Source organism: Apis laboriosa, unplaced genomic scaffold (genome assembly GCF_014066325.1).
Source record: "Apis laboriosa isolate Shangri-la unplaced genomic scaffold, ASM1406632v1 scaffold64_cov150, whole genome shotgun sequence".
Lineage (NCBI taxonomy): Eukaryota > Metazoa > Arthropoda > Insecta > Hymenoptera > Apidae > Apis > Apis laboriosa.
The window spans coordinates 332920-345823 of record NW_025224011.1 but is presented as its reverse complement, the minus strand read 5'-3'; the positions used below and the strand labels follow the sequence as shown (position 1 = coordinate 345823).

The window sequence follows — 12904 nt, the reverse complement described above, 5'->3', positions numbered from 1 at the left end:
GATTTTTTTTTTTTGTTCATTTAACGTTACATTTACAGGCAAGGCATCATCAAAGACCGTACCAACTCTACAATAATTGTAATAATTGTATAATGTTTACTTAAGAAAAGTATGTACCATCAAATTATCTTTATCATTACTATCAATATTTAATATTATGGTAGTTCGCTACTCTTATTAATTCTTTCGTCAGGAACAAATACATATTCTTTTTTTTTTTTTTGTTTATTCTCAATATATTTATATTATTTATAATATATACCTTTTTTTTTCTTTTGCATTAATTTTTATAATCAATATACATCAATTCGCGATTACATTGAACGGTGTTTAAGAACTGCATCCCGTGTAGGCAGAACAAGATTTTGTTTCGTACACATTCCTTGAGGTGTGTGTGCCTCCACGATCGAACGAACAAAGAAAAATATACGTGTTATATTATATTATAGAATATGTACTGTGTATGCATACGAAAAATTAAAAAGGAAGAGAAAAAAAATTCTGGAAATGTTTAAAACGTGTGTTCTTCCTTTCTTCGAAATTACACGCCACCTTCTTTCGTCTTTCCTTTTTCCTTTCGATCGTATGTTTCGGTCGTATCGCTGAGTCGATGCTCTTTTGAAAACGATTCGATCCACGTTATTTTTCTTGTCGTGTAACTTTTTTCTTACGATTCGTTTTCGAAGAGCGTTTTCGATCGATTTTCGAATAGAATTGCGGAAGATTTGGTCAGTCGCGAAATATATCGAAACAAATTCACTGTGATGTAATTATTTAAGCAGAATTGATTCAAACTTGTTTAACATACATTTATATCGATATTAAATATTTTTGCAAGAATTCAATTTGTAATTTCAAAAACTTTTCATCAATTCTAAAATTTTAAAATCGAAATATAAATCGATACCAAGTGTATCAAATAACGACATTTTCCAATTGATTAATATTGCCGTAAGGAATTCGAATTCGATAATAGTGCGACTGAAATCGTAATATAAACATAATTGTTCTAATATATTTCATTCCGCATTACAAGTGTACGATAAATGTATAAGTCTCAAATACACAGTTTTAACGTAGTACAACTATCCTGTATGATACGACGATATTAAAGGCCCATCCACATTGACAGACAATTGTTCGCGGATCGTGTCTGCATTTGACTATATATAAATTGTATTTAATCCACGAATATAATCCGCTGATATTGTTCAACTATTGACAGACGATGTACACAGACTGTTCGTAGACAATGTCTGTGAGTGTAGATAGGTCTTAAGGATTATTACATTCGTTGAAGTGAAGACGCTCGAATGAAAGGAGGCGTTCCTCGGTGCCGCGAAGCGAAGTCTATTTCATGCTTGCACGTAAAGACAGACAGACAGACAGACAGGCGGACAGAGACAGAGAAAAAGAGTAGCATGTATATGTGTGTATGTAAAGAGAGAGAGAGAACTATTGCACTATACTGATTCACGATAATCGTTTGATTAACTAGGCTGCGGCAGCGTTTCGTGGAGATTTCACATACGGTTCGATGAATCTCTTGAATTGGTTCAAACGTTGCTGAAGAATAGCTTGGAAACTTGAGAATATTATTTTATCGATAATATTGAAATTTGAAATATTGAATATGGGTTTTAAGGATGTATGGGAGTTTTAAGTTCAAGTATCTATTAAATAGAAATTTTAAATTGAAATTAGTTTGGTATTTGTTAAATTCATGGCAAGAATTTGAAAATAAATGTGATGTAATGTAATCATTTTTTAATAATTTTTCTTTGTTAGAATTATTGAAGTACTTGTATTGTTTTCTTTTTTCAATTTTGAAATTAAATTTATTTTTCTTTACTTAAATTGTCCTTCTTTTATTTTATAATATTGCACTACGCATCTGAAAAAAATTATCATAAAAATCAAATATAATTCAATCAAACTATATACACATCAAAAAAATTTTTGCTGAACGCAAATAAAAAAGACAAAATCATAAGGCAATAAGTTATTTAACACCGAATTCTTTTATTACATAAACACATAAACGATTGAAAATATACAAATCTTTTTAAGACTCTTCCAAGACATACCAAATCACAATCCCTTTCAAAATTTCAATTTTATCAAATTCCTAAAAGCTTTTTAATAAAGTTTTGAAATATTTCAAGCATTCCACAAAATATATATATATATATATATTTCAACTCACTCAAAGATATTTTTCAAATACCACATCCAAGCTTCTAAATCATCAAACACCAACTTCTCAAAAAAAAAAAAAAAAAAAACAAAAATCTCTTATTTAACAACGTTCGAATCGATCTCAATCTATTTCTATTTCTGAGTGAATCGAATTGCTTGAACGGTTGTTTCAAATCCACTTATTTTCCATCAATATTTCAACGAAACGATCGCTAACGAAATACGCTTGAAACTAGGTATATATATATATACGTTTCGTTGGTCAAGGTTATATCGAATGCTCGATTGAATTCAAAATATTCGAAATTCGCGCCAAAACGACGAAGGAAAAAGGAAGTACGACATCGAAGCATTAGGGTCGGTCGAAGAGTCGCGTTTGTTCCTGAAACAAGTCGGAGAGCTATATACTTTAACCCTTTCTTCCTCCTAATCGTCCTCTGACCCCTATTGATGGAATGTTTCTCTGTGTTTTTTTCATGTTCGAGGTCATGGCGGCCATTGATCACCGCGAAAAATATATTTTACAATGATACATATATATATATATATATATATATATATATATATATGCATTTATATAATAATAATAATTAATAATAATAATTAATAATAATTAATAATAATAATAATAATAATAATAATATAATTATAATAATAATTATAATAATATATTCTCTCTTAAAAGCAACTCATATATTCGCAGTTTTTCTTTCTTTCTTTCTCTTCATATACGTACGATGCGTATAAACTATGTACAAAAAAAAACAACGACGAATTATTGAATTAACACGCGAAAATTATTATTCGCGATAAACTAGCATTTTTCTTTTTAGTCCAAAGCTACCCTCCTTCATATTTTTGATTTGTAGATTAGAGTGGCTGCGATAATCGTAATTATAATAAAAAAAATAATAAAACTTAATGATGGATAGTAAATATATGCAACGAAATCGAATCGATGAAAAATTTATGCAGATTTATGAATGTGAATGATGAGATATCGATTGTGATGTAATAGTATATTATTTTTTTTTCTTTTTTTATCGATTACGATTTAAATGTGATAATGACTCGTTGAGAACTCGATGATTTCGTTTTGAAGAGAGTAGAATAGAGCAAAGATAAGAGAAAAAAAAAATTAGAAAAGAGAAAGAAATAAACGCGTGTGTATATAACGCTATGTGCATATTATATTGTAATAATAATAATAATAATAATAATAATAATAATAATAATAATAATAATAATAAACAGTGTTCTTTGGTAACACAGTGATACATTCGGAAACCATGAATACGATTTCAACTCCGATCGTGACAAGATGATCCCGATAAATGTGCATAACGTTGGTTGAGGATTGTAATATTTTAATATTTCTTTGTGATGAAACGCGTTAAACTTGAAGAATTCGTATCTTTTTTTATGAGGGCTTCGTTTTTATAGAAAATTTGGTACCATGATCGAAGAAGATAAAATAGAGATTGAAAATACATTGTTACATATTTTCTTAATAAAATTCTTCAATCTGATTAATCATAAGTATTATTTATCAACTATTATTTTAATCATTAAATACAAATCAAAAATATTTTTCCAAAAAACAAAACCCAAAAAAGATTCTTTGTTATTTTTCATCGATATATCAAATTAAATCTCTATCCTCAATCCAATCCGTACAATTCAAGTACTATGTTCACAATAAAATACAGGAATCGCGTGTATGATAAGTCGTCAGATCGTTTTCTCGTGTAACGAAAAAAAAAGGGAGAATCTTGTCCCGTGATCTATGATAAATAGTACAAACTGCTTATTCGCATATATATACGTGATGACAGGGTTCCTCACCGTCCCGTTTTCAGGCAACTCACGTCTCCCCGACTCTTTTTTCTTTCTTTCTTTTTTTTTTTTTTTCTCTCCATTCCCGTACACATTTATGGAGCGTAATTCTGCTCCTTTTTTTTTCTTACGTTCATCCGTATGTACATAACAATCAATACAATGTTCTTGGGTCGGGTAAACGACAATGGCGATGTTCGATACACGACACAGACGTTCGAAGCAGCTTTGATCGATCGAAGAGAAGCGGCAACTTCGAACGTACAAGCGGTCGTTCGCGATATTCGTTCGCGTGGCTAGCGTATAATTAATCTAAAGAAGATACACCATTTTACTTTCGAGCAACGATCTATCAAATTCTTTCGCCGCGTCGCTCTTCGTCCCAAAGCCTCTCGCACGCATTCTATACATGCACGCAATAACACACATCGTATCCTCGTATTCTCTTAAGCTTAAGCTTATCGATAATTAAGTAAATATCTGTAAATCCTCTCTATGTACACCCTGTTTGAAATAGTTCCCTTAAACCTAGCCCTAAGAACACCGCGTGATCCCCTGGTGATCCCATCGCCTGGAACTCTTGTTCTTCGATAAATAAAATTTGAAATTCCCGCCTCGTTAACACGAAAACAGTTTCCTCTTCTTCTTTCATATTTATTCAAGGAGTTGCAGTCTAAAGATTGAAGCTAACTTGTTCCAAACTTAGCTTATTTTTGCTCGCGCGATAGGAAAATCCAGTTTCTGACATCCTTCGGGATAAATTTCGTCGAGTTGCAGCATTCGATCCTTCCTTCCTTCGGGGCAATTTGGTCTCGGGAAATCGCGTTTATCGGTGGTCGATAATGGAAACTCGTTACCGATAGTCGGTAATTTCGACGCTCAGATAAGCTTCGTTCGTATGCAGGCATTCAAGTCTCCAAGTTTCGTGGATCAAATTAGCCCTCGTGCCAGCTTATTGCACGACGTTTTGGTCCACGCGTTAGGAAAAAAACTTACGAACCAAGCTGCTGGCCACTGCCTACGTAAACGTAACTCTATGGTTGCTGAAGCAACAATTGTTCAAGCTCGTCGGCGGACCTCAAAAGAAATGCTGCTGATTCTCGATATCCGGTGATCAGTTGCCTAACGGCTGTCATTTCCGTTGCGTTCAACTTATGACTCAGAAGCGGTTTCGTGTTCTTCATGCTCAAATCCGTCGGCCCTGGAAAAATAAATTACGTTTAATAAATAATTTCTATCATTTTTTTTTTTTTTTAATGCAACGAGCTTTAAGCATGTTTCCAAGCAAACATTGATATATTTTCTTCAACGACAAATCGCAAAAAAATAATAGCATCTGCATCCGATTTTGCGCTTAAAAATAATACAGTGTTTTCCAACCTTTGAGTTAAACATTAAATCATCCCAACGATGCAATCTCATTGAAACAGATATGCGTTAAATGTCACCAGTCAAAAAACACTCACACTAGTCGCTCAAATCCTTACGAACAACCCACAAGTTGGAAACCATTGTTACGGAGAGCTCGACGAAAAATAAAATTCGAACAAAAACAAAAGCTAGGCGTAGCGCAAGAAAGCGAACTCATAATAACACCGATAAGCAATATTACTTTGTGTACCGTTGCTCAATAGACCTGACGTGAAGCTCTGCGTGGGGTAGAGTCCCGCCGACAATGTTGGCGGCACTGTGGTCGGCCCGGCGCGTTGGAACGCCTGGCTGAAGTTAGGTCTGTACATCGCCGTTGGTGCACCACCGCTGGCAACACCGTTAACCGTCGACGAGCTGACTATCGTCGCCTGGCTGCAAAAAAACGCGAGCGAGATTCGTGTTAGAGATAACGCCCCGTGCTAGCATTGATTAGTTCTCCGCTCGATTCCGCCTCGCTAGTTCCTCTCCCCCCCTCCCATTCCTCTCTCTTTTTTCTCTTTTCTCTTTTTTCCCCGCAGTTTTCGTTCCGTGATCTTTGACCGTCCACGAGAGACGGACAGACGCTTATCTCTCTCGGCCCTCTCCTTCCCTCGCCCGCGAGTTTACCCGACTTCTCGACTCTCTGTGAATGAGAGATCGTGGAGAGTGAGAATGGGCGGCCTGAGGACCGATTACGACAGGAGAACGTATATAGTTACTTTTTTTTCCTCTCTCTCTCTCTCTCTCTCTCTCTCTCTCGCTCTCTTTCTCTTTTTTTCTCGCGCCGATCGAACGTCAATCGTAAGAGGCTGCGTTGCTAGTTAGAGGTTGAATCGAGGAGAATGTTTTTGCATCGGTATTTTTATTAAGTTTTTTTTTTTTTTTTTTATTCAAGATCGTTTAGTAATTTAGTTTATCAATTGTGGATATTATTACTTTGCTAAATTCGTGTGTTATTACGTACAGTCTTGCAACAAGTATAGCGGCCATATTAGATTTGATGAAACATCGATGGAGAGAAGTAATTTGACCAGCCATTTTTTTTTGATCCGATTCAATCTAAGCTAATTTAATTAGCTAAATATATTTCGATGGAAAGAAATGAAATACTTTTATGTATTGCTAGATAATACTTTCGAGAATTATTGTAGTTTTGTTATATTCAATGTAAATTGTTAAAGCTGTAACTCAAAGAATTGAAATTTATAACATTTTGAAAATATCGTGAAAAATGAATAAATCTTTGGTATGACACGAGCATGATGAATGGTAGATGAAAATATATATCATTTTGTAGAACCATGATTACCATTATTCAATTTTATTCGATATTCTTCATTTTTAATATAATATATATATATATATATATATATATATATATATATACCTTTATTACAGGATAAAAAAATATGTTTGTTCGTGAAATAAATAAAAAAATTGATTTCCTTATTCGTTTTACTGCTAATATCAAGAAACGATACAAAATGTTTATTTATTTTAATTTGATATAAATGTAAAAATTTATTTAAGAAGTTAGGACTCCAAACCAAATGATTTTGCCTTTTTCAAAAAGAGAAAAGTAAAGTGTCTCCCCTTTATTTAAAATTAAATTTCATCGATGATCTAAATCTACTAATCACCTCGTCTAGACATTATTTTCATTTCTAAAAAATTCAGCGTCACAATTTTACCAGCCGACTTGATTTAACTGTTATCTATCTTTGTAACAAATTAACCGATATCACGTTGAATAACTGGCTGAGAAATGTAATTGAGTTATTTAAAGTTCATCAACCGTACTTAATTTTTCAACACGTTTAACTTTCGTCCAATAAAGTGTAATTAATTATTTAAATTTCTAGAAAAGAAGTCTGTGAAAATGAATAATACCGAGTTAACTAATTTGCGGTTAATTATTCAACATCTAAGAATATAGTCAAATATTTCAAAATAAATTTGACTTTTCTTTTTCTTACAAATGTAAATATAAACAGTATTATCAATAAATCCAAGTCATCGGGTGTCATTTTATTGGAAGATTTTATTTGTTTATCAAGAAAATAAGAAAGAAAAAGAAAGGAAGAGAGAGGATAAAGAGTCTAATTTTTTGAAATATTATATTAAATATTTGATATAATTGATAAAAAAAAAAAAATAAAAACAGAAAGAAAACCAGATTTCTTTATAATAATCTACACATGTTGAAAAAAAAACATGTACTATGATTTTTAAAAAAATGACAATATCATCATGTATCATTTGTATCATTGAAATTCTTAATTCTTAATTAATCTTTATATATCAAAATATCATAAATATTTATAATATAGGATAATAAATAACGCGATGTCACAAATTCAAATCATAATATTAATATATTAAATCGTAGATTCCATTCTATCTCTACATTCTAAAAATAATATTAGTATCTACATTATTAGTCAATAATCTAATAAATTATGTTTTTTTTCCTTTTTTTTCTTATACAGAAATAAACCAACGATTAAACCAATTCAATTGCAATTATTGACAAACAGATAAATAATCTTATATTGTTAATTTCCTTTAAATAGAACTCAACGTATTTATTTATTTTTTAATTTGCATTCAATCCCACTTTTATTTATTTATTCTTTATTTTAAATCTACTTGAGTCAATCTACTTGATCTTCTTCATCCAAAAATTGCTATATATATATATTATAAAAAAAAGAAAATTATTTAATAAATAATCATCATTTTAAATAACATTAATTTACCAATTAGTATTACAAATTTTAAGAAACAAGTTTAAACAACATTCTCTTCAACGAGATCATTAAATTTTATATAATATTTAATAGCAGACAAAAACAATTATATTATTCAAACATCAAAGCTAAATCCAAAAAATTAATCTACAATTTTTTAATCAATAATCAATTTTACTTTCATCTATGAATCCATAAAGCCAAGTTACCCTTTTATTATCACCTTTTAATATCATCATTCTTAAGATTAATTTCCTTTTTTTTTCTTCTTTTTCTTTTCAAAAATAGGATGATTTGACATAATAGGAAACAAAGCGCGATGGAAAAGGAAAGGAGATCGAAGATCGCCGACTTGATTTAACATCTTTCACGAAACGTTATACTGACCTCATGAGACCCTTATTGTCCGCCGGGGTGAGCAGTTTCGACGCCGGTGCAAGGGACAGGGGTGTGGAGGAGAGAGTGCTGCTCGGCAAGTTCGCCAAACTGGTTAGCGGCGCCAGGGACGTTAGCGATGCCGGTGGTGTATCCTCCCTTTTACCCGGAAGTGATTTCACCGGTGTACTCGAGAAATGCTCCAAACTTGACCGGACATCCGTTTGCTGTAACAACCGCTCGATCTTAGCTTTCCAAAGCGGGATTACCGGTAGAAAATACGTTGAGGTTTCGTACTTTGGAGATAAGTTACAGTGAGAGAGAGAGAGAGAGAGAGAGAGAGAGATGAGCTTCTAATAATAATTATTAACGAAAGATAATTAATAATTATTTTTTATACATTCCTTAATCAATAAGAGGTGAATAACAATAGAGAATATTTTCTTTTTCAGGGAATGCTGATGGCTGAAGGATATATTTCTATGGCAATAATAATATTATTAATATTATTGTTGCCGTTTAAAAGTAATAATTCGATGATTTTTTTTTTTATTATTGCAAATTTTTAATTGGCAATAATAAATGGCTAGAAATTTAATGATAGGAAGGTTATATTTTAAATTATACTTTTTTCTTTTTTCTTTTTTTCGTCTTCCCCCTCGATTAATTTGACGTAAGGATAAATTTTATGAGCAATAATTTTGTCCGATTTTTTTTGCGATTATTCATTTCTATGCGAATGAAATTATTACACCGTTGTTTTACCGCTAAATTATATTTCGATTTCATCGTTGAAATAATGAAAATTCTACGAATTTACGACTATCGGATTTTGCTTGAAGGAATTAAGTGTGTCTTATTAACAAGCACGTCCATGAGTAAGTACGCATGACGATAAACAGCACGACGATTCATGTAATCGTCTATAATTAACAATATTTCATGTCAACTGAAATATCCGTATCAATAAATAGTGACTCGAACAATCGACTATAATTAGCAATGTGACATACAGTTTATTGACATACAGTTTATTGCGAGTAGAAATCTTAAAAAGATCGAATGAAACAAAAAATAAATAAATAAATAAACTAAATCAAAATTCTTCGATGACGTATAAAACATAATTTTGCGAAAAATCGATATGTTCAATTGTACCAATTTTTCGCAAGATTCAAAATTTATTATCCAATATTATCCAATTAATCGATCAATTAATACTTCGTAAGTAAAAAAAGGATAAAGAAAAATTAAAAAAAAAAAAAAAAAAAAGAAAGAGAAAAAAGATCGATCGAAGCCTCTTTTAGGGGCACGACTTTTGGATCACCCTGTAAATGAACTAATAACGTTTGCTTCGTTCGCTGATTGGTCGCGACAAACTCCCCTCCACCGTATGCGCGCGAGAAATTTATCTCACGTTCCAGATTTTTAAGCATTCTGACCCAGTTTTAGCCAGTGGCGATCGGGAATCGGCTTGGCGCGGAGATCAGACGCGAAAATCGATCGGTCGCTGTGTTAAAAAAAAAAAAAAAAAAAAAAAAAAAAAAAAAAAGAAACTAGGAAACCACGTGGTTTGTGAGTCCATCGCGTACCTGCTGGATCTGCACGCGATCGTACACCTGCTTGTGCACCACTCTTAGGTTCTTTTTCCTCATGTTTGCCCCACGTTTCTTTTCTCGTTTATCACCATTCCAATTAACAGTCTGGTTCAAGTCGATCAAAGTGTTCACAATCGATTGTTGTTAAACCATCACTTCGTCGATGAGACAACAATAGACTCTAGGTCTTTCCAAGTCGTAGAGAACTGGCGGCCATTGACATATTCACATAACGATACACTTAATCAACTGTTTCCCTGTAATCGATCGTTTCAAATCATTATGACGAGCATACGCATCATCGTACAGTACAGTATTCTTCAAAACGCGCACAATCACCGTATAAATGCACCGTACTTAAACCAAAGAGAGACTCAACGGCTCTTGGCCGTCAATCTCTCACACTTGATTCTTTCGAACCGTCGTAATAAATTCACACCTTGCGTAAATTCCCTCGTATGGACACAGATGATCGCCAAGTCGCACAAAACTGGTCACTGACTGAGCGCACCGTATCCAAACGGTGAAATCCGATGGTACATCATATCACAACACACCACGTGTTCCCAGTGACGTACGCTACGATCAGGGAACCACCATCTATCTTCCTTCGCGAATATCTCTTCTTACGACGATTACACACCCGACTCGGAGCGCTAACTCTGAAGCCACTTCCACCTGGTGTGAATAATATCGAAATAAAAAGGAAAAAAAGAAAAAGGAAGAATGGCACAAAAAAAAGACGCCAATGGAACGTCGACCGAATGCGTCGAGAAAAGAAGAAGAAGAAGAAGAAGAAGAAGGAGAAGAAGGAGAAGAAGGAGGAGGAGGAGAAGAAGAAGAAGCGACCAGATGTGGCGGACAGGGACGTCGAGGCGTGAGTAAGCTCTCTCTCGTGGCCAAGGAAATTAATTCGTGGAAAGAGAGGCGAGCTAGTGGCGAAAGAAAGGGGAGGAAAGAAAGAAAGAAAGAAAGAAAGAAAGAAAGAAAGAAAGATGGAAGGAAAGAAGGAAGGAAAGAAATAAATAAAGAAAGATCGGGCAGGGATCCACCGGGGAGACGGGTGGACCGCTGGTGGGGGGCAGGGAGGGGGGAAGAGCGCGCACGCAGAGAAAGAGGCGCGCAGGCACGGAGGAATGAAATCGTCAAGAGAGAGGAGAACGGATGTAGGGAGGTGTTTTTATGAAAGGCGAGCAGTGTGCGTTGACGTCAATTATATAGGTGGCCACGGCAGATAGCCGCGTCCGTGCACGAACCCCGGTCTTCTCCTTAATAGGTTAGGTTTAGGTCGGCCGAGAGGTTATCGGTCTCTCCGTTCTCCCTCCCCTCCCTCCCCGCGCCTGACACTATATCGTCGGTTTCCTCCTCCACGGCTAGGGATTTTCAAAGTAGATAAGTCGAGAAACTCGGATGTTCTCGTTTCTCTCTAGCTTTCTTGCGCCGTGTGTTCGTAACCGTGGGGATATACGGAGAGAGGTCTGGGAGGTAGGTGTGCAATATTCACGAGGGCGAAGGGAGGATTAGGCGCGCCGGAGAGACACGCCGATGCCGCCCACGCCGCCGTTCGACGATGAACGGGACGGGGAGATTTCTGCGTTTGTTTCGAGGGGTGAACGAACCTTGGCGAGGGGTTGGGCAAGGGTGTCGAAATCGAGGTCGGTTCGTGCAACGGTTTTGGGATTCGTGAAATTCGTGGCCCTCTAAGGTCGACGAGAAGCTGATGACGTCGTTGGATATGCGAGACACGGACTGGAATGAACGAATCTATCTTTCCTGCGTTTTAAATTTGTAAAATTCATAGTCTGATAAGGAAATAGATATAGAAGACACTATGAACCAAGAATGGAGAGATTTTATTCTAGGACGAATCGATCTTTTTTTCAAGTAATTTCAAGGATTTTGTGAAATTTAAGATCAATTCGTGATTTCAAGAAGTTAACGTAGATATCATTAAATATGCGTGACATATGGAACGGAGAAATTTATCGAATTCTGTCAAAATAGCAGAATGAATTTGTGGAATCGTTTTTTGAATCGATGTTCCTTTCGGATTAGCCGAAAATACGATATGCAGGTTTTCATGAAAATTACCCTTTATTCGTAGTCTGGTATCGATCGAAAAAAGCAAACGAGATCACGAGATTTTTTACGTTCGTTTCACCGTGAAAGATATCCAAGGGTACCAAATTACAAAATCAGTCAGAGTGCAGTAAACTTTGACTTGTGAAATTCGTGGTTGACTCATAGTTTGGCGTCGATTAGAGAGTTAGCGCCAGATGTCGCTAGCTTCGCGCCGCCATGATCGAGCAGGGCCTCGGTTGTACGTACGATTAGGGAAACGAGACAATTCGTCGAAGTGGTGAAACAGGACGGTTGGATAAACGTGAGATTTTCTTGATCTGGAAGGGGGGGAGCGTGTCAGCCGTGGCCCTTTTTAAACGATGTCATGGACGCTCGATGATGACTAACGGGGAGAGACAAAAAAAAAAAAAAAAGTTAAGACTGGTAATTCGGACTTGTTATCAACACCTTTGACACGTCCGTGTGTGTATCACTCGATTTTTATCTGAGACAATGAGAAACGTTTGATGAAATACACGAAATTTAAATATGGTTGATTAATTTTTTTATGGAAAAGATTATTTGGTGGATTGATATATCGTTCAGGGAATATTTTATAAATTTTTATAAATTGAGAATGATATATTTAAAGTTCCAGATTGTCATCAATTTCTG

General features: G+C 34.7%; 1 protein-coding gene across 6 annotated transcripts in view; it reads right to left on the bottom strand.

Moving 5' to 3' along the window:
* Positions 1-3733: 3733 nt before the first annotated feature.
* The window catches only part of LOC122718610 (nucleolar protein 4-like), a 100050-nt gene continuing 90879 nt past the window's right edge, over positions 3734-12904 (bottom strand). For 5 of the 6 annotated variants that reach the window (XM_043943804.1, XM_043943810.1, XM_043943807.1 and 2 more), the window contains 3 exons: positions 8583-8797; positions 5648-5838; positions 3734-5236 (listed from right to left, as the gene is read on the bottom strand). In XM_043943804.1, coding sequence (XP_043799739.1) covers positions 5070-5236; positions 5648-5838; positions 8583-8797 — 573 coding nt within the window. In that variant the 3' untranslated portion in view covers positions 3734-5069. The remainder of the gene's footprint in view (positions 5237-5647; positions 5839-8582; positions 8798-12904) is intronic. The other variant, XM_043943805.1, reaches the window with a different exon arrangement.